The sequence below is a fragment of the Mobula hypostoma genome, chromosome 6 (assembly GCF_963921235.1).
Source record: "Mobula hypostoma chromosome 6, sMobHyp1.1, whole genome shotgun sequence".
In the NCBI taxonomy this organism is placed as follows: domain Eukaryota; kingdom Metazoa; phylum Chordata; class Chondrichthyes; order Myliobatiformes; family Myliobatidae; genus Mobula; species Mobula hypostoma.
In genome coordinates this window covers 77,477,403-77,500,732 of record NC_086102.1, presented here as the reverse complement: position 1 = coordinate 77,500,732, position 23,330 = coordinate 77,477,403, and the positions used below count along the sequence as shown (strand labels likewise).

Below are 23,330 nucleotides of genomic sequence, written 5' to 3'. Positions count from 1 at the left end.
ATACAATGGACTGAATACATTCTACACTTGAATCCTAGGGGGACCAATATCCTGGCAGGGAGATTAGCGGGGGCTACTGAGGGGACTTTAAACTAGAATGGTTGGGGGGTGGGAATCAAATTAAAGAGGCTAGGCGAGAGGAGGTTAGTTCACGGGAACCAGTGCAGAGAGACAGAGGGGTGTAAAGTGAGCGTAGAAGCAAAAAGTACAAAGGAGAAAAGTAAAAGTGGCAGGCCGACAAATCCAGGGCAAGCATTAAAAAGGGCCACTTTTCAACATAATTGTACAAGGGCTAAGAGAGTTGTAAAAGAGCGCCTGAAGGCTTTATGTGTCAATGCAAGGAGCATTCGTAATAAGGTGGATGAATTGAAAGTGCAGATTGTTATTAATGATTATGATATAGTTGGGATCACAGAGACATGGCTCCAGGGTGACCAGGGATGGGAGCTCAACGTTCAGGGATATTCAATATTCAGGAGGGATAGACATGAAGGAAGGGGAGGTGGGGTGGCGTTGCTGGTTAAAGAAGAGATTAACGCAATAGAAAGGAAGGACATAAGCCGGGAAGATGTGGAATCGATACGGGTAGAGCTATGTAACACTAAGGGGCAGAAGACGTTGGTGAGAGTTGTGTACAGGCCACCTAACAGTAGTAGTGAGGTCGGAGATGGTATTAAACAGGAAATTAGAAATGTGTGCAATAAAGGAACAGCAGTTATAATGGGTGACTTCAATCTACATGTAGACTGGGTGAACCAAATTGGTAAAGGTGCTGAGGAAGAGGATTTCTTGGAATGTATGCGGGATGGTTTTTTGAACCAACATGTCGAGGAACCAACTAGAGAGCAGGCTATTCTGGACTGGGTTTTGAGCAATGAGGAAGGGTTAATTAGCGATCTTGTCGTGAGAGGCCCCTTGGGTAAGACTGACCATAATATGGTGGAATTCTTCATTAATATGGAGAGTGACATAGTTAATTCAGAAACAAAGGTTCTGAACTTAAAGAGGGGTAACTTTGAAGGTATGAGACGTGAATTAGCTAAGATAGACTGGCAAATGACACTTAAAGGATTGACGGTGGATATGCAATGGCAAGCATTTAAAGTTTGCATGGATGAACTACAACAATTGTTCATCCCAGTTTGGCAAAAGAATAAATCAAGGAAGGTAGTGCACCCGTGGCTGACAAGAGAAATTAGGGATAGTATCAATTCCAAAGAAGTAGCATACAAATTAGCCAGAGAAAGTGGCTCACCTGAGGACTGGGAGAAATTCAGAGTTCAGCAGAGGAGGACAAAGGGCTTAATTAGGAAGGGGAAAAAAGATTATGAGAGAAAACTGGCGGGGAACATAAAAACGGACTGTAAAAGCTTTTATAGATATGTAAAAAGGAAAAGACTGGTAAAGACAAATGTAGGTCCCCTGCAGACAGAAACAGGTGAATTGATTATGGGGAGCAAGGACATGGCAGACCAATTGAATAATTACTTTGGTTCTGTCTTCACTAAGGAGGACATAAATAATCTTCCAGAAATAGTAAGGGACAGAGGGTCCAGTGAGATGGAGGAACTGAGTGAAATACATGTTAGTAGGGAAGTGGTGTTAGGTAAATTGAAGGGATTGAAGGCAGATAAATCCCCAGGGCCAGATGGTCTGCATCCTAGAGTGCTTAAGGAAGTAGCCCAAGAAATAGTGGATGCATTAGTGATAATTTTTCAAAACTCATTAGATTCTGTTCTGGACTAGTTCCTGAGGATTGGAGGGTGGCTAATGTAACCCCACTTTTTAAAAAAGGAGGGAGAGAGAAACCGGGGAATTATAGACCGGTTAGCCTAACGTCGGTGGTGGGGAAACTGCTGGAGTCAGTTATCAAGGATGTGATAACAGCACATTTGGAAAGCGGTGAAATGATCGGACAAAGTCAGCATGGATTTGTGAAAGGAAAATCATGTCTGACGAATCTCATAGAATTTTTTGAGGATGTAACTAGTAGAGTGGATAGGGGAGAACCAGTGGATGTGGTATATTTGGATTTTCAAAAGGCTTTTGACAAGGTCCCACACAGGAGATTAGTGTGCAAACTTAAAGCACACGGTATTGGGGGTAAGGTATTGGTGTGGGTGGAGAACTGGTTAGCAGACAAGAAGCAAAGAGTGGGAATAAACGGGACCTTTTCAGAATGGCAGGCGGTGACTAGTGGGGTACCGCAAGGCTCAGTGCTGGGACCCCAGTTGTTTACAATATATATTAATGACTTGGATGAGGGAATTAAATGCAGCATCTCCAAGTTTGCGGATGACACGAAGCTGGGTGGCAGTGTTAGCTGTGAGCAGGATGCTAAGAGGATGCAGGGTGACTTGGGTAGGTTGGGTGAGTGGGCAAATTCATGGCAGATGCAATTTAATGTGGATAAATGTGAAGTTATCCACTTTGGTGGCAAAAATAGGAAAACAGATTATTATCTGAATGGTGGCCGATTAGGAAAAGGGGAGGTGCAACGAGACCTGGGTGTCATTATACACCAGTCATTGAAAGTGGGCATGCAGGTACAGCAGGCGGTGAAAAAGGCGAATGGTATGCTGGCATTTATAGCGAGAGGATTCGAGTACAGGAGCAGGGAGGTACTACTGCAGTTGTACAAGGCCTTGGTGAGACCACACCTGGAGTATTGTGTGCAGTTTTGGTCCCCTAATCTGAGGAAAGACATCTTTGCCATAGAGGGAGTACAAAGAAGGTTCACCAGATTGATTCCTGGGATGGCAGGACTTTCATATGAAGAAAGACTGGATGAACTGGGCTTGTACTCATTAGAATTTAGAAGATTGAGGGGGGATCTGATTGAAACGTATAAGATCCTAAAGGGATTGGACAGGCTAGATGCAGGAAGATTGTTCCTGATGTTGGGGAAGTCCAGAACGAGGGGTCACAGTTTGAGGATAGAGGGGAAGCCTTTTCGGACCGAGATTAGGAAAAACTTCTTCACACAGAGAGTGGTGAATCTGCGGAATTCTCTGCCACAGCAAACTGTTGAGGCCAGTTCATTGGCTATATTTAAGAGAGAGTTAGATATGGCCCTTGTGGCTACAGGGGTCAGGGGGTATGGAGGGAAGGCTGGGGCAGGGTTCTGAGTTGGATGATCAGCCATGATCATAATAAATGGCGGTGCCGGCTCGAAGGGCCGAATGGCCTACTCCTGCACCTATTTTCTATGTTTCTATGTTTCTATGTTTACTTGCTTTTTATTTCATGTATTCCTAGACAGTAAATGCTGTGGTCAGAAACTCTATACAAACAAAAGAATACATAACCGAAGCCGTCCTCATGTTTTATAATGAAACAGAATCTAATTAGTATTAATATTATCAAGGAACAAAATTTCAATACCTGTGGTATTCACTTGAACAGATGTCACATCAGTGATATTGCTAACTGGAAGTGAAATACAAGGTTTCATCAGACAAATGCCTTCGCTTTCTCTGTTATTCATTTTCTCTACAGAGTACAGCACAGGGGTATTCTTTGTAGATTATGCATGAGAAATGTATTGTTTAAGATGTTAACAAATAATGACAATTCATCCCCCACCACCAATCTCTTTACACATCCATTTCTCAATCATATCATATTTTTCACCAAGGTGACTTGTAATATTAGTTGATAAATATCATGGTTGCTCAGAATCAACTTCAAACAGATACATACAAGGATTGCAATGCTGATTGAGGTTGTTCAGTTGCCACCCCAACCCATCCCAAACACCATCACCGTACCTTCTGCCCACCACCCAGACTCTGTGCCCTTCTACAATTTACCCTGGTAATGTTTTGAGCACAGCTTTATTCTGAATTCACCATTAGCTGAGGCAGAGAGTACAGTATTTCAGAGAAGGACCATCAAATATACATTTGTGATATTTTTTCATTTTACTGATTGTATTGCAGAAAAAAATACAACTAAGGAAGATGCACTTAAAAGAAAACAAAGGTTTTGGTCTTGGTATGGGAGAACTTTATCTGAAAGTTACAAGGTGCAAATACCTTCAAACACCAAGGATGACTTTTAAATCTAATCTCCTGTGACGAGTTAAGAGGAATATTAAATACTATTTAAGAGTATAGTGGAGTTAGATGAACATTTTATGAATTTTATAGATGTTATTATGTCCCTCCATTGAAACTATGTCATATCCTAGTTGACAATGAATCAAATTGACATCTACCTCCAGCAACATACATTCTTTTATTTTTAAAAGATCTTCCAAGGGCTGAACTGAATTCTTACAGTAACAAATTCAAATCTTAATGCAAGTTCTTCCCAGGTTACGAATAACATTCTATCAACAGCCTTGTATTTGCTCCTTACTCTAGGCAGAGGACAAAATACCTGAATGATGAAATTATTTTTTATATTCAGTTAATTGAAATATCTGGAGTGCCTAATAATCTTGGAGTAATGGGAAGAAAGGGAGGGTTCATGGCGGGTTCAAAATTCTGAATAGTTTTGACCGTGTAACTAAGTGAATTTGATTCTTGTGGCAGTTCAATCAGCAATCAGGGTTCATGGATACATTGTAACTTATAAAGGAGAGAGGTGAGAATGAGGGAAATACGATTATGGGACTATTTTTAAGATCTCAAAGTTATTTCGTGATTATTATAGAATCATAATAGAGTTAGATTCACATATTTCACACAAGGATATTTGATGGGAGGAGGGCACAAAACCTATTCAGGGAACTACATATTTCAAAGAGACCTCACAGGCACATTAGAACTTCACTCCATAATGCAATCACCTATGGATTCACTATCAAGAACTCTTCATCCCATGCTCTTGATCATTATTGCTTATTTATTTATTATTCTAATTTTATTTCTCTTTTTTCTTCTTTTGTATCTGTATTTGCACGGTTTGTCGTCTTTGGTATAGCTTGAGCATTGGTTGTTTTTCCGTCTTGTGAGCGGCTTTTCATTGATTCTACTGTGTTTCTTTGTATTTACTGTGAATGCCCACAAGAGAATGAATCTCAGGGTAGTATATGGTGACATACATGTACTTTGATATTAAATTTCCTTTGAACTTTGGGAACAAATAGCCCCGGTTCTTCCTTTCATTATAGAGATATGCAATGAATACTAGCCCCAAAGCCGTGCCCACAGCCTGTACAGGGATAAAAATCAATCAAATGAACAGTCCTCATGTTTCTGAATAACATTTTCTGCATCGTTTTGAAAATTACTACTATTGTGAATGAACAAATTGACTGTACCTGTAGTATTTGGTGTCAGTGCTGTTACTGTACTGTCCTCTATAATGAAAATATAAAGTCTCATGAGCCAAACAGCTATGCCTGGTGTGTGATACTGTTTATGGTGCATCTGTAGATTATGACACTGGTGTACAGTCTGAGAATAAGGAGTATGAGTAGTTATTAACGAATTTCATAGTTACTGGCAATTCCTTTCAACACTCAATGGAACTAAGTAATAATCAAGTGACAACTTAATAAAAATAGTAGCTAACACCAGTGAAAACTGTCCTTCGGGCCAAAATCGTTCCAACCAGCAACAAATTCAGATTTTAACATTCCTCAGTGTTGCTCAGCTCCCATCACCAGTCTATACCACCTTCCACATAACATTCGATTCTACTATCTCGTATCACTAATTATGTCCAAAAACAGAACTATTTCTTTCTATTGTTTTTTAAATTTCCATCAGTAGCGGGAAGGTACTTCTTAACCCTCATACAATGTAATTTGAAAACGAACTTAAAAGCAGCATCTCTTTTCTTCACACTCCCTGCCTCCCATCTTGCTCCCTCTGTTTTTTTCTTCCTTTTTGTTTTCTCTCTTTGTCTGCATCCATCTATAATTCATTCTTCTGCTCATCTAACTGGCACTAACTGCCTGTCATCTTACACCCCTCCTCAATCCACTGATCACCTCAGAATCCTTTATCACCACTCCCCTTCTCCCCTTTACACTGGCTGCCTTGCCTCTCCACCCTCAGTTCTGATGCAGAATTTTGACTCAAAATGTTGACAGATCCTTTCCTTCCACAGATGCTGCTGGACCCTTGAGTTCCTCTTCTTTCCTGGTTGGTATTTCAGCACCTGCAGTCCTGCCATAAGCTGGGCGGGGGGGGGGGGACCTGTATCATTCAGTTTCCACCAGCAACCTAATCCATCTTCCTCAAAACACCTTCCACACCAGCTAATGAGTTCAAAGAGCCTTAACAGGCAGGATGGAACAAATAAATCTTCTTCTGTCAATTGTTCTGAAATTGTTAGAGATGGGCAAAACTGCTGGTCCTATCTGTGATACCCACTACATATACACAGGTAAGAATAAATATATCACCATTTCCTATCTTTATTAATAGAAACATAGAAAACCTACAGCACTATACAGGCCCTTCGGCCCACAAAGTTGTGCCGAACATGTCCCTACCTTAGAAATTACTAGGCTTACCCATAGCCCTCTGTTTTTCTAAGCTCCATGTACCAGTAATGATGAGATTTTGGGAACAGTCTTCTAATATTAATAGCATTTTCAAAGAATGAATTTACAGCGCCTATGTTTTTGTTTGAAGAAATATCACAATAAATGTATTGCTTACTGAAATGAAAATATGAGATTTCACATCAAACAACTCTTCTCTGTGTTATTCCTTTTAAAACATTTCTACATAAATAGTACTATCATCCCCTTGAAAGATTATTCAGCAGGAAGCATTATTATGCAACATAAAAAAGCTTAATAAATATTGAGAATTACCCCAATATCTTTACAAAACTAATTTACAGCCTTGTACAGCCTTGTCTAAACTGAATAAAAATGTTGATTTTCAGCAATAGGATTTGCAATGTTTGTGAAAACATAACTACTGCTCTGAATTGACTTCTAACAGTCATATATAAACCATTACTGAGTTGTTCAGTTCTTACCCCAATTCATCCAAGCCTTCATCACCACATTTTATACCCACTACCCAAACACTCTGTCCCATTAGATTCCATTCCAGATAATCACCAGTAAAACAAGTTATTGTAAAGTTATTGTCATAATGGATCTCAGAGAAGGATTATCTTACTGCACCACAATATTAGAAAGACACCCCTGCATCTTTTACAATTTATTGGCTAAATTAAAGCAGGCTCTGTATATTTAAGGAGAAACATACTTTTTGCAGGCCTTGGTTTGGAAGTAGGGGTGATTTACCCAAGTAACATAAAATATGATTTGTCTTCAAATATTGAGTTTGAAGATTCTAATCTCCAGAGAAGATGAATCTTCAAGAGAAATGGTAACAGAGTTATTAAGCAATGAATGTTTTGAATCAGATAAATAAGGCAACTAAATCCTCAGGCAGGACAGTCAGCAGTCAGGGTGCAGGGATTCGTTGTTTCTCTTTGGAACCACTTGGGAAATGAGAGGGAATCATTTGTATGGAATTATTTATAAAGTCAGGCTGCACCTGATAGCAGGAGGTGGATGTTTTTTCAGAATTCATTCCCATTAGAGAAACGGAGATGCAGTGGATTCCATTTAACTGGGAGACATCAGGACCGGTACAATTTGGCCCAATAAATTCTTTGATTCTACTATGTTTCTTTGTATTTACTCTGAATGCCCATGAGAGAGTGAATCTCAGGGTAAAACATTGTGAAATATATATCCTTTGATAATAAATTTACTTTGAACTTTGAGAAGAAATAGCCCCGGTTCTTCCTTTCATTATAGAGATGGGCAATAAATACCGGGACCACAGCTGGTACAGGGATGAAAATCAATCACATGAACAGTCCTCATGTTACTGAATAACAATTTCTGCATTATGTTTCTAATATTACTGATACTGTGAAAGAACAAATTGACTGTACCTGTGGTATTCGGTGTCGGTGATGTTACTGTACTGATATCTGTAAAGAAAATATAAAGTCTCATGAGACAAACAGCTACCTGATGTGTGTGATGCTGTTTATGGTGCATCTATAGATTACAACACTGGTGTACAGTCTGAGAATAATGAATACAAGTAGTTTTTAAGAATTTCATAGGAACTGTAATTACCTTCAATACTCAATGGAACCAAGTGAACTAATGAACCTAGTGATATCTTAATAAACATATTAGCTAACATCAGCAAAAAATGTCCTTTGGGCTAAAGTCATTCCAACCAGAAACAAATTCAGATTTTAACTTTCATCAGTGTTGTTCAGTTCCTATCACCAGTCCATCCCATTGTCCACACATTCTATTCTACTATCTTGTTTCACTAAATATGTCCAAAACAGAACTACTTTTTATATTTTTTTCTCGGTTTCATTCAGCAGTGGGAAGGAATTTCTTAACCCTAATGCAATGTAATCTGAAAAGAAACTTAAAAACATTGTCTCCTTTCTTCACACTCCCTGCCTCCCGCATTGAACCCTCTGGTTTTCACTCACTTTTCCTTCTCTCCCTTTGTCTGCCTCCATCTATAACTCACCTGCCAACGTCTCTCAGCTCCACTATTCCTCCGCTCACCTAACTGGCACTAACTGCCCGTCATCTTACACCCTTCCTCAATCCACTGATCACCTCGGAATCCTTTATCATCACTCCCCTTCCCCCCCTTTACACTGGCTGTCTTGCCTCTCCACTCTCAGTCTTGATGCAGAACTTCAACTCAAAATGTTGCCAGTTCCTTTCCTCCCACAGATTTGTCAACTTAGCAGCAGTAGTTCAATACAATACATAATCTAGCAGAGAAAATAATAATAATAATAAATAAATAAATAAAAATAAACAAATCAATTACGTATATTGAATAGATTTTTAAAAAATGCAAAAACAGAAATACTGTATATTTAAAAAAATGAGGTAGTGTCCAAAGCTTCAATGTCCACTTAGGAATCGAATGGCAGAGGGGAAGAAGCTGTTCCTGAATCACTGAGTGTGTGCCTTCAGCTTTTGTACCTCCTACCTGATGGTAACAGTGAGAAAAGGGCATGGCCTGCGTGATGGAGGTCCTTAATAATGGACGCTGCCTTTCTGAGACACCACTCCCTGAAGATGTCCTGGGTAATTTGTAGGCTAGTACCCGAGGTGAAGCTGCCTAGATTTACAACCTTCTGCTGCTTCTTTCTGTCCTGTGCAGTAGACTCTCCATACCAGACAGTGATGCAGCCTGTCAGAATGCTCTCTACGGTACAGCTATAGAAGTTTTTGAGTGTATTTGATGACATGCCAAATCTCTTCAAAACTCCTAATAAAGTATAGCCGCTGTCTTGCCTTCTTTATAACTACATCGATAAGTTGGGACCAGGTTAGATCCCCAGAGATCTTGACACCCAGGAACTTGAAGCTGCTCACTCTCTGCACTTCTGATCCCTCTATGAGGATTGGTATGTGTTCCTTCATCTTACCCTTCCTGAAGTCCACAATCAGCTCTTTCATCTTACTGACGTTGAGTGCCAGGTTGTTGCTGTGACACCATTCCACTAGTTAGCATATCTCACTCCTGTACGCCCTCTCGTCACCACCTGAGATTCTACCCTCAATGGTTGTATCATCAGCAAATTTATAGACGGTATTTGAGCTATGCTTAGTCACACAGTCATATGTATATAGAGAGTGGAGCAGTGGGCTAAGCACAAACCTCTGAGATGCGCCAGTATTGAGCATCAGTGAGGAAGACTGCATAGACTGTGGCCTTCCGGTTCAGAAGTTGAGGATCCATTTACAGAGGGAGGTGCAGTGGCACAGGTTCTGCAACTTCTCAATCAGGATTGTGGGAATAATGATATTAAATGCTGGGCTATTGTCGTGAACAGCATCCTGATGTAGGTGTTTGTGTTGTCCAGCTGGTCTAAAGCCATGTGAGATTGCATCTGCCGTAGACCTATTGACCTAATTTACATGCATTGTAAATAACTTGTCTGTAGCTTGAAGAAACTGAGGCAAAATATCTTTTGCAATTGATTATATGACTTTTTTTGTAAAAATAACTTGAAAAGTTAAAGAAGCTGTTTTAATCTTTGTCAGCAAAATTGAATTGTGTATACCCTTGAAATACAGTTATATACAAATGTTCTGCAGTGGGAAGATGGTATTGATTCTGACTGGGTAACTACTTCAGAGATACAAAGGTGTGAACATGTTTTCTTGCTTGCCTTTATTAGATGCATTATTATATTACCCAGTAAATGCCGAGGTCAGAAACTGGTTACAAACAAAAGAATAAATAACTACGGTTATCCTCATGTTTCATAATGGTGCAGTAATTAATAATTATTAATATTTTCAAAGAACAAAATTACAGTACCTGTGGTATTCAGTTGAACAGTTGTCATATCAGTGATACTGCTCCCTAAAATAGAATACAGGTTTTCATGAGACAAAAGCCTTTGCTTTCTCTCTGTTATTCCTTTTCTCTACAGAACATATTTCAGAGATATTCTTTGAAGATTATATGTCAGAAAGTTATCGTTTAAGGTGTTAACAGACATTGAGAATTCATCCTCCCATCACCAAATTCCTAATACATCTTTGTCTAAATCATAATATATTTTAACCATGATGCGTTGTAATATTAGATAGTAAATCTCACTATTGCTCAGAATTAACTTTAAACAGAAACTTACAAGGATTGCAATCTTGATTGAGGTTGTTCAGTTGCCACAACAACTCATCCCAAACACCATCACTGTACCTTCTTCCCATCACCCAAACTCTCTGTCCTTCTACATTTTATTCTACAAATGTTTTGTAAAACAGCTTTATTTTGAAGATACAATGATGAGACAGAGTGTATAGTATTTCAGGGAAGGACCATCACATATACATTTGTGATATTCTTCATTTTACTGATTATATCATAGAACACATACAGCTAAGGAAAATACACTTGAAAATATAGAGGTGTTGGTATTGGTATGGGAGAACTTCATCTGAAAGATACAAGGCGCAGTTACTACCAAAGGTAGCCACCAGGGGTGACTAGAAAATCTAATCTCCTGAGAAGGGTGAAGAGGAATAGCGAGAGCAATTTTAAAGTCTTGAAAATTTTAAATGTGATTAAATTAAAATGAGATACATCCAAGAGTAAGTCAATCAGTAAGATGGATTCATGGATTCATTATAATTTATTATTGAACCAAATTGAAAATTTTATGATTATAATACTGGGGTACTATTTAAGAATTTTGTGGAGTAAGAGGAACATTTTAACCATCTTATAGATATTATCAAGTCCCTCCATTGAAACCAAGTCATATCCCAGTCAACAATGAATCAAAATAACATCTATCACTGGTGGAGTACATTCTTTTGTTTTTAAAAGATCTTCCATGGGCTGAACTGAATTCTTACAATAACAAATTTAAATCTTAATGCAAGTTCTTCCCATGTTACAAATACCATTTATTCAACAACCCTCTATTTACACCTTATTCTGGGTAGAGGGAAAAAAATAGCTGAATTATGAAATGGTTCCTTTTGTCCAGTTAATTTAAATATCTGGAGAATCTAATAACCTTGGATTTATAGGAACATAGGGAAGGTTTCATAGAGGGATCAAAAATCTGAACAGTTTTGATTGTGTAACTAAGTGAAAGTGATTCCTGAGTCAGTTCAATCAGCAACCAGGGTTCATGAATGCAGTGTAACTTATTAAGGAAACAGGTGAGAATGAGGGAAACATATGATTCCGCAACCATTTTTAAGATCACAAAGTTGTTTCATGATAGTTATAAAGTTATATATTTGAGGAGGGCACTAAACCAATTCAGTAAAATATGTATCTCAGAGACACCTCACTGGCACAATAGAACTTCACTTAACTTAGTAATGCAATCACCTATGGACCTACTTTCAAGGACTCTTAATCTTGTTCTCGATCATTATTGCTTACTTATTATTATTTAATTAATCTTTTATCTTCTTTTGTATCTCTATTTGCACAATTTGTTGTCTTTGGTATATTTTGCACATTGTTTGTCTGTCTTGAATGCAGTTTTTCATTGATTCTGCTGTGTTTCTTTGTACTTACTGACAATGCCCATAAAAGAGTGAATCCTAGGGTAGTATATGGTGACATGTATGTACTTTGGTAATAAATTTACTTTGAACTTTGAGAAAAAATAATCCCAGATTTTCTTTTCATTACAGAGACAGACAATATATACTGGCCCTCATATATCTGAATAAAAGTTTCTGCATTCTTTCTAAAAATACTAATATTGTGAAATAACAAATTTGACTGTACCTGTAGTCTTCGAAGTCAGTGATGTTACAGTACTGTCCTCTGTAATGAAAATATAAAGTCTCATGAGACAGACAGCTATGCTGTTTATGGTGCATCTGTAGATTATGACACTGGTGTAAAGTCAGAGAATAATGAATACAAGTAGATTTAAAGAATTTCAGAGGTACTGGCAATTCCCTTCAATACTCAATGGAAATAAGAAATAACCTAGCGACAACTTAATAAAATTATTAGCTAACACCAGCGAAAAATGTCTTTTGAGCCAAAAGCATTCCAACCAGAAACAAATTCAGATTTTAACTTTCATCAGTGTTGTTCAACTCCTATCACCAGTCCATCCCATCTTCCACACAACATTCTATTCTACTATCTTGTATCACTAATTATGTCCAAGAACTGAACTGTTTTCCTCTATTCCAAATTTCCATCAGGAGGAGGAAGCCTTATTCCAATGTAAACTGAAAAGGAACCTAAAAGCAATGACTCTCTTCTTCACATTCCCTGCCTCCCACCTTGGGCCTCGTTTTTTTTCTTCCTTCTCCTTCTCTCTCCTTGTCTGCCTCCATCTATAGTTCATCTGCTAATATCTCTCAACTCCACCAGCACTTCCCTCTTCTAGCGAGCACTAAATATCTATCATATTACACCACTCCGCAGTTCATCATTCACCTTGGAATCCATTCTGCCACTCCCCTTCTCCCCTTTACACTGGCTGTCTTGCCTCTCCATCTCAGTCCTGATGCAGAATTTCAACTCAAAATGTTGACATTTCCTTCCCTCCCACAGATGTTGTTTGACCCATGATTTCTTCTTGTTTGTTGCTCAGGATTTCAGCATCTGCAGTTCCTTGTGCCTCTCTAATGAACAATATTAAGAGATTACTTGATGCTGGATATACTTCTACTGGTGTACATATGAACAGTTAAGGAAACAGTTTCTCCAAAGAACTTGGAGACCACAATAGACTGGGTAGAAGAGACAGTTGCGTGAATGGTACAAAAGATGACTGTCTTCAGAAACATGGGTGTCTGGAGAATCTTATACCCCTAGAACAGGGCAGATTCACAGGAATGTTCATGAAGTTTCAAATCCAGGGCAAATTTATTTATCCACAACCAAGACAGAATTTACCTGCATTGTAAATAATGTGAACTGGAGCTTGAAGAAACTGTGGAAAAAATATCTTTTGCAATAATCATATGATTTTTTTTGTAAAACAAACTTGAAAAGTTAGAGAAGCTGTTTTAATCTTTATCAGCAAAAGGGAATTGTGTATATCCCTGAAAAACGGTTATATACCAACTAGGGCATTGATTCTGACAGGGGAAATATTTTAGAGGTGTAATGGACTGAACATGATTTTCTTTTCCACTATATTATTTGCATTATTAGACAGTACATTCTGGGGTCAGAAACTGTATAGAAGCAAAAGAATAAATAACCACTGCAGTCCTTATATTTTGAAATGATACAGTATCTAATTATCAATAACTAGGGCAACTGGAATCCATAAATGCTGGTGAATTATTGTTGGACACTTAAGCAAGAAGCCTCAGACACTGAGTACAAATGTAAATCATTAACAAAATATTTTTAACTTAGTTGAACTATTACAAAGCATCAGCACTATTATGCAATTAAACACATTGTATTCAATAAAATTTAATTTGTTGTTTCTCCAAATTCCTACGTGATTCAAGTAGTCAGAAAATACATTGGTGTTCATCTTCAATCAGTCTATCATAAACAAAACAAAAATTCTGAGGAAGCAACACTTTTGAAAAAAAATTGTTGTCCAGCGTTACCAATAGCTTTAAGGAACAGAATCACCATACCTGTGGTAATCATTTCGACAGTTGTCACATCAGTGATACTGCTCTCTAAAATGCAAACACAAGGTTTCATGAGCCCAAAAACGCTGCTTTCTCTCTGTTATTCCTTTTCTCTACAGAGTATAGTACAGGGCTATTCTTTGAAGACTATGTTCCAGAAAGTTATTGTTTAAGATGTTAACAGATATTGACAATTCATCCCCCCAGACTAATCTCTTTACACATTCTTGTCTAAATCATATTATATTTTTCACCAAGATGGCTTACAATATTAGTTAATAAATTTCACTATTGCTTGGAACTAACTTCAAACAGAAACATACACGGATTGCAATGCTGATTGAGGTTGTTCAGTTGTCACCACAACCCATCCCAGACTCCATCACCGAACCTTCTGCCCACCACCCAGACACCCTGACCTTCTACATTTTACCTCCAGTAAGGTATGGTAAAATAGATTTATTTAAAGTTACCATTAACCGGGACAGTGTGTACAGTGTTTCAGAAAAGAACCATCACATATACATCTGTGATATTTTTCATCTTGCTGATTATATCACAGCAAACATACAGCTATGGAAAATTCACTTAAGAGAAAACACAGAGGTGTTGGTACTGGTTTGGGAGAACTTTATCTGAAAGATATAAGGTGCAGTTACCTTCCAATACCAGGGGTGACTAGAAAATCTAACCTCCTGAGAAGGGTGAAGAGCAATATCAGCAGAGATATTAAAATATCGAAAATTTTAGGTCTGATTCAATAAAAGTGTGGTACATCCAAGAGCAAGTCAATCAGCAATCTGGGTTCATTGATTCATTACAATTTATTATTCAAACAGATTGGAAATTTTATGATTATGATACAGGGGTACTATTTAGGAGTATAATGGAGTAAGATGAATGCTTTATTCGTTTTATAGATATTATCATGTTCCTCCATTGAAACCAAGTCGTATCCCAGTCAACAAGGAATCAAAATGACATCTATCACTGGTGAAGTACACTCTTTTGTTTTTCAAAGATCATCCATGGGCAGAACCGAAATCTTACAGCAACTAATTCAAATCTTAATGCAAGTTCTTCCCAGGGTACAAATACGATTAACTCAACAACCCTCTATTTACACCTTACACTAGGCAGAGGAAAAAAGTACCCGAATTATGAAATGGTTCCTGTGTCCACTTGCTTGAAGTATCTGGAGAGTCTAATAACCTTGGATTAATAGGATCATAGTCAAGGTTTCATGGAAGGTTCTAACACTGAATAGTTTTGATTGTGTAACTAATTGAAAATGATTCCTGAGTCAGTTCAGTCAGCAATCAGGGTTCATGGATACATTGTACCTTATTAAGGGGACAAGTGAGAAGGAGGGAAACATATAATTGTGCAACCATTTCTAAGATCACAAACTTGTTTCATGAATATTATAGAATCATAATATAATTAGATAAACATATTTTACACAAGGATATTGGAAGGGAGGAAGGTATTGAACCTATTCAGGGAACTATGTATTTCAAAGTGACCTCATAGGCACATTAAAACATCACTCAACTTAATAATGCAATCACCTATGGATACACTTTCAAGGATTATTCATCTCATGTCTCGATCTTTAATGCTTATTTATTTATTATTATTATTTTATTTGCTCTATTTTCTTCTTTTGTATCTGAATTTGCACAGTTTGTTGTCTTTGTCATGTTTTATGCAGTGGTTGTCTTTCCGTCTTGTGAGCGGCTTTTCATTGATTCTACTGTGGTTCTTTGTATTTACTGTGAATGCCCACAAGAGAATGAATCTCAGGGTGGTATATGGGGACATACATGTACTTTGATAAAAATTAACTTTGAGAACAAATAGCCCCTGTTCTTTCTTTCATTATCGAGATGGGCAATAAATACTGGCCCCAAAGCCGTGCCCACAGCCTGTACAGGGATAAAAATAAATTGCATAAACAGTCCTCATGTTTCTGAATAACAATTTCTGCATCATGTTTCTAAAATTGTTAATATTGCTAAAGAGCAAATTGACTGTACCTGGCGTATTCAGTGGCAGTGAAGTTACGGTACTGATATCTGTAATGAAAATATAAAGTCACATGAGACAAACAGCTATGCCCGGTGTGTGATACTGTTTATGCTGCATCAATAGATTGTGACACTGGTGTACAGTCTGAGGATAATGATCACAAGTAGTTATTACAGAATATCATAGGTACTGGCAGTTCCCTTCAGTACTCATTGGAAGTAAGATATAACATGGCGACAGGTTAACAAAAATAGTAGCTAACACCAGTGAAAAAATGTCCTTTGGGCCAAAGTCATTCTAACCAGAAACAAATTCAGATTTTAACATTCATCAGTGTTGTTCAGCTCCTATCACCAGTCCATCCCATCGAACACACAACATTCTATTCTACTATCTTGAATCACTAATTATGTCCAAGAACAGAACTGTTTTTCTCTATTTGTGTTCCAAATTTCCACCAGCAATGGGAAGCCTTATTCCAATGTAATCTGAAAAGGAAATTAAAAGCAATGACCCCTTTCTTCACATTCCCTGTCTCCCACCTTGGGCCTCAGTTTTTTTCTTCCTTCTCCTTCTCTACCTTTGTCTGCCTCCATCTATAGTTCATCTGCCAATGTCTCTCAACTCCAACAGCACTCCCCTTTTCTAGCCAGCACTAAATATATATCATCTTAAACACCTCAGCAGTCCATCAGTCACCTTAGAATCCATTCTGCCACTCCTCTTCTCCCCTCTACACTGGCTGTCTTGCCTCTCCACTCTCAGTCCCGATGCAGAATTTCAACTCAAAATGGGTTCTTTTCCTCCCAGATGGATTTTAAACCCATGATTTCTTCTTGTTTGTTGCTCAGGATTTCAGCATCTGCAGTCCCTTGTGCCTCTCTTATGAACAATATGAAGCATTTACATTGTGCTTAATATATTTCTACTGGTGTACTTATGTATAATTAAGGAAACACTCTCTCCAAAGAAATTAGAGACCACAATAGACTGGGTAGCAGTGACAGTTGCCTGAATGGTACAAGGGATGACTGTCTTCAGAAACATGGGTGTCTGGAGAATCTTATACCCCTGGAACAGGACAGATTCAAAGAAATGTTCATGAAGTTGCAGTGCCAGGGCAAATTTATTTATCCACAACCAAGACAGAATTTACATGCATTGTAAATAATTTGTTCTGGCGCTTGAAGAAACTGAGGCAAAGATATCTCTTGCAATTTATCATATGTTTTTTTTATTAAACAAATTTGAACAGTTAGAGAAGCTTCTTTAAACTTTATCAGCAAACGTGAATTGTGTATATCCCTGATAAACAGTTATATACAAATTCCCTGGAAAGAGAAGAGGGCATTGATTCTAACTAGGTAACTATTTAGAGGTACAATGGACTGAACATGATTTTCTGTTGCTCTTTATTAGTTGCATTATTAGACAGTAACTTCTGGGATCAGACTGTATACAAACAAAGGAATAGATAAATTACTGCAGTCCTCACATTTCTAAATGATACAGGATCTAATTACACTGGACAACAAAGATTTTGCTTCCTGAATACCTTTAGGTGTATCTTATGAATTTTGGGCTACTGATCATGAAAATCACCATGAAATTTCCCTATCATGCACCATTTTTAAATAAACTTATGTTTATTATTTCAATTCATAATTCAAGTCAATTAAAATGTTGCCTACAATGTAAGCTGGAAAGTTTCCTATCTTCAAACAACAGGAATACTGCAGATGCTGGAAATTCAAGCAACACACATCAAAGTTGCTGGTGAACGCAGCAGGCCAGGCAGCATCTATAGGAAGAGGCGCAGTCGACGTTTCAGGCCGAGACCCTTCGTCAGGACGGACGAAGGGTCTCGGCCTGAAACGTCGACTGCGCCTCTTCCTATAGATGCTGCCTGGCCTGCTGCGTTCACCAGCAACTTTGATGTGTGTTGCTTAAGTTTCCTATCTTGGCCAGGAATGCTTGGGCCTGCTCAGGTCGCACGGCTGCTGCATGGCAGGACAAGTTTTAGTAATAATTATTGGGCTTAGGACTATAAGGATAGAATTTGCTATCACTAGGCACAAAAGTTTCTATGAAGGATTTTGATATTTGAGACAGGTGCTTCCCAGAATAACTGATGCCAAGATTAAGGAAAGCATTCTTGTTGGTCCACAAATCAAACAGTTCATTAATGACAAGCAATTTGAAGAATTTCTAGGGGGACCAGAGAAAATCACATGGAAGGCATTCAAGGAAGGCATTCATTGAATTTTTTCTCAGCATCTACAGAGCAGCAAACTACATGCAGCTGGTTGAAAGCATGCTTCAAGCATATAAAACCATGAAATGCAAAATGTCACTAAAGATTCATTTTCTGCATTCCCATTTAGACTTCTTCCCTGCAAATACTGGTGCTGTTAGTGAGAAGCGTGGTGAAAGATTTCACCAGGACATTGTGGTTATGAAGAAAATATACCAGGGCAACTGGAATCTATCAATGCTGGCAAATTATTTTTAGACACTTAATCGAGAGGCCTCAGACACTGAGTTCAAATGAAAATCATTAACAAGATATTTTTAACTTAGTTGAACTATTGCAAAGCATCAGCACCATTATGCAATTAAACACATTGTATTCAATAAAACTTAATTTGTTGTTTCTCCAAATTCCTACATGATACAAGTAGTCTGAAAATATATTTGTGTTCATCCCCAAGCAGTCTATGATAAACAAAAAAAATTCTAAGGAAGCAACACTTTTGAAAAAATTTGCTGTCCAGTGTTACCAATAGCTTTAAGGAATAGAATCACCATACCTGTGGTAATCATTTCAACAGTTGTCACATCAGTGTTACTGCTCTCTAAAATGCAAACACAAGGTTTCATGAGCCCAAAAATGCTGTTTTCTCTCTGTTATTCCTTTTCTCTACAGAGTATAGTACAGGGCTATTCTTTGAAGACTATGTTCCAGAAAGTTATTGTTTAAGCTGTTAACAGATATTGACAATTCATCCCCTCAGACTAATCTCTTTACACATTCTTGTCTAAATCATATTATATTTTTCACCAAGATGGCTTACAATATTAGTTAATAAATTTCACTATTGCTTGGAACTAACTTCAAACAGAAACATACATGGATTGCAATGCTGATTGAGGTTATTCAGTTGCCACCACAACCCATCCCAGACTCCATCACTGAACCTTCTGCCCACCACCTAGACACCCTGACCTTCTACATTTTACCTCCAGTAAGGTATGGTAAAATAGATTTATTTAAAGTTAGCATGAACTGGGACAGCGCATACAGCGTTTCAGAGAAGAGCCATCACATATACATTTGTGGTCTTTTTCATTTTACTGATTATATCACAGCAAACATACAGCTACAGAAAATTCACTTAAGAGAAAACACAGAGGTGTTGGTATTGGTATGGGAGAACTTCATCTGAAAGATACAAGGTGCAGTTTCCTTCTAACACCAGGGGTGACTAGAAAATCTAATCTCCTTAGAAGGTTGAAGAGCGATATCAGCAGAGATATTAAAATATCAAAAATTTTAGGTCTGATTCAATAAAAATGTGGTACATCCAAGAACAATTCAATCAGCAATCGGGGTTTATTGATTCATTACAATTTATTATTGAACCAGATTAGAAATTTTATGATTATGATACTGGGGTACTATTTAAGAGTATAATGGAGTAAGATGAGAATTTTAACCATTTTGTAGATATTATCAGGTCCCTCCATTGAAACCAAATTGTATGCCAGTCAACAAGGAACCAAAATTACATCTATCACTGGTGAAGTACACTCTTTTGTTTTTCAAAGATCTTCCATGGGCAGAACCGAAATCTTACAGTAACAAATTCAAATCTTAATGCAATTTCTTCCCAGGGTACAAATACAATTTACTCAACAACCCTCTATTTACACCTTACTCTAGGCAGAGGAAAAAGTACCCGAAATATGAAATGGTTCCTTTGTCCAGTTGGTTGCAGTACCTGGAGAGTCTAATACCCTTAGATTAATAGGATCATAGTCATGGGGGGTTCTGAACACTGAATAGTTCTGATTATTTAACTAATTGAAAATGATTCCTGAGGCAGTTCAATCAGTAATCAGGGTTCATGGACACATTGTAACTTATTAAGGAGACAGGTGAGAAAGAAGGAAACATATGATTCTGCAACCATTTTTAAGATCACAAAGTTGTTTCATGAATATTATAGAATCATAATATAATTAGATACACATATTTTACACAAGGATATTTGAAGGGAGAAAGGAACTGAACCTATTCAGGGAACTACGTATTTCAAATTGACTTCACAGGCACATTAAAAGTTCACTCAGCTTAACAAAGCAATCACCAATCGATTATTATTACTTATTTATTTATTATTATTATTTTATTTGCTCTATTTTCTTCTTTTGTATCAGAATTTGCACAGTTTGTTGTCTTTTTTATATTTTATGCAGAGGTTGTCTTTCCCACTTCTGAGCGGCATCTCATTGATTCTACTGTGTTTCTTTGTATTCAGTGTGAATGCCCGCAACAGAGTGAATCTTATGGTAATATATGGTGACATACATGTACTTTGATAATAAATATACTTTGAACTTTGAGAACAAATAGCCCCGGTTCTTTCTTTCATTATAGAGATGGGCAATAAATACTGGCCCCAAAACCGTGCCCACAGCCTGTACAGGGATAAAAATAAATCGCATTAACTGTCTGCATGTTTCTGAATAACAATTTCTGCATCATGTTTCTAAAATTGCTAATATTCTTAAAGAGAAAATTGACTGTACCTGGTGTATTCAGTGGCTGTGAAGTTACAGTACTGATATCTGTAATGAAAATATAAGGTCTCATTAGACAAACAGCGATGCCCCGTGTGTGATACTGTTTATGCTGCATCTGTAGATTATGACGCTGGTGTACAGTCTGAGAATAATGAATACAGGTAGTTATTAAAGAATATCATAGGTACTGGCAATTCCCTTCAATTGTCAATGGAAGTAAGAAATAACCTAGTGACAAAGTAATAAATATATTAGCTGACACCAGTGAAAAATGTCCTTTGGGTCAAAGTCATTCCAACCAGAAACAAATTCAGATTTTAAATATCATCAGTGTTGTTCAGTGCCTATCAGCTGTATATCCCATCGTCCAGACAACATTCTATTCTACTATCTGGTATCACTAATTATACCCAAGAACAGGACTGTTTTTCTCTATTTTTATTCTAAATTTCCGTCAGCAATGGGAAGGCTTATTCCAATATAATCTGAAAAGGAATTTAAAAGCAATATCTCCTTTCTTCACACTCCCTGCCTCCCACCTTGCACCCTTTGTTTTTTTTTCTTTCTTTTCCTTTCCCCCTTTGTCTGCCATCATCTATAATTCATCTGCCAATGTCTCTCAACTCCACCAGCACTCCCCTCTTCAAGTGAGCACTAAATCCCTATCATCTTACATCCCTCAGCAGTCCATCAGCCACCTTAGAATCCTTTATCACCACTCCCCTTCTCCCATTTACACTGGCTGTCTTCCCTCTCCACTCTCAGTCCTGATGCAGAATTTCAACTCAAAATGTTGACAGTTCTTTTCCTCCCACAGATGCTGTTTGACCCATGATTTCTTCTTGTTTGTTGTTCAGGATTACAGCACCTGCAGTCCCTTGTGTTTCTCGTATGAACAATATTAAAAGTTTACTTTGTGCTGGATATACTTCGACTGGTGTACTTATGTGTAATTAAGGAAACACTCTCGCCAAAGAACTTGGAGACCATAATAGACTGGGTGGCAGTGACAGTTGCCTGAATGGTCCAAGGAATGACTGTCTTCAGAAACATGGGTGTCTGGAGAATCTTATACCCCTGGAACAGGACAGATTCAAAGAAATGTTCATGAAGTTGCAGATCCAAGGCAAATTTATTTATCCACAACCAAGACAGAATTTACCTGCATTGTAAATAATTTGTTCTGGAGCTTGAAGAAACTGAGGCAAAAATATCTTTTGCAATTAATCATATGTTTTTTTTCGTAAACCAAATTAGAAAAGCCAGGGAAGCTGTTTTAATCTTTATCGGCAAAAGTGAATTGTGTATATCCCTGAAAAGCAGTTATATACAAACTCCCTGGAAAGAGAAGAGGGCATTGATTCTGACTGGGTAACTATTTTAGAGGTACAATGGACTGAACATGTTTTTTGTTTGCACTTTATTATTTGCATTATTAGACAGTAAATTCTGGGGCCAGAAACTGTATAGAAACAAAAGAATAAATAACCACTGCAGTCCTCATATCTCGTAATGATACAATATCTTATTACTAATAGCTTTAAGGAACAGAATCACCATACCTTTGGTATTCATTTGAACAGTTGTCACATCAGTGATAATGCTCCCCTCAAAGTCACATCTATCACTGGTGAAGTACATTCTTCTGTTTTTAAAAGATCTTCTATGGGCTGAACTGAATTCTTACAGTAACAGATTTGAATCTTAATGCAAGTTCTTCACAGGTTACAAATACCATTTATTCAACAACCCTCTATCTACACCTTACTCTAGGCAAAGGAAAAAATTACCCAAATTATGAAATGGTTCTTCTCTCCAGTTAATTTAAATATCTGGAGAATCTAATAACTTTGGATTAATCGGATCATAGGCAAGGCTTCATTCTCTTTTGATCTTAAAGTATCTTTCATGGGCTGAACTGAAGTCTTGCAATACCAAATTGGAATCTTATTGCAAGTTCTCCCGAGGTTATAAATACCATTTCATGAACAACTTCCTTACTCTGGGCAGAGGAAACAAATTCATGAATGATGAGCTGATTCTTTGTGACCAATTAATTTAAATACCTGGAGAATCTAACAATCTTTGAGTAATGGGAAGAAAGGGAAGGTTTCATGCAGGGTTCTGAACACTGAATAGTTTTCATTGTTTAACTAATTGAAAATGATTCCCGAGGCAGTTCAATCAGCAATCAGGGTTCATGGATACATTGTAACTTATTAAGGAGACAGGTGAGAAAGAGGGAAACATATGATTCTGCAAACATTTTTAAGATCACAAAGTTGTTTCATGAATATATAGAATCATAATATAATTAGATACACATATTTTACACAAGGATATTTGAAGGAAGGAAGGTACTGAACCTACTCAGGGAACTATGTATTTCAAAGTGACCTCACAGGCACAT

General features: G+C 37.6%; 1 protein-coding gene across 1 annotated transcript in view; it reads right to left on the bottom strand.

Moving 5' to 3' along the window:
• The window catches only part of LOC134348721 (adhesion G-protein coupled receptor G2-like), a 189,144-nt gene that overhangs the window by 58,277 nt on the left and 107,537 nt on the right, over positions 1 to 23,330 (bottom strand). The window contains exons 30-38 of the mRNA XM_063052526.1: positions 20,927 to 20,965; positions 18,925 to 18,969; positions 16,123 to 16,161; positions 14,087 to 14,131; positions 12,252 to 12,290; positions 10,311 to 10,355; positions 7,885 to 7,923; positions 5,270 to 5,308; positions 3,385 to 3,429 (exon numbers count right to left, since the gene is read on the bottom strand). Of these exons, the coding sequence (XP_062908596.1) occupies positions 3,385 to 3,429; positions 5,270 to 5,308; positions 7,885 to 7,923; positions 10,311 to 10,355; positions 12,252 to 12,290; positions 14,087 to 14,131; positions 16,123 to 16,161; positions 18,925 to 18,969; positions 20,927 to 20,965 (375 nt within the window). The remainder of the gene's footprint in view (positions 1 to 3,384; positions 3,430 to 5,269; positions 5,309 to 7,884; positions 7,924 to 10,310; positions 10,356 to 12,251; positions 12,291 to 14,086; positions 14,132 to 16,122; positions 16,162 to 18,924; positions 18,970 to 20,926; positions 20,966 to 23,330) is intronic.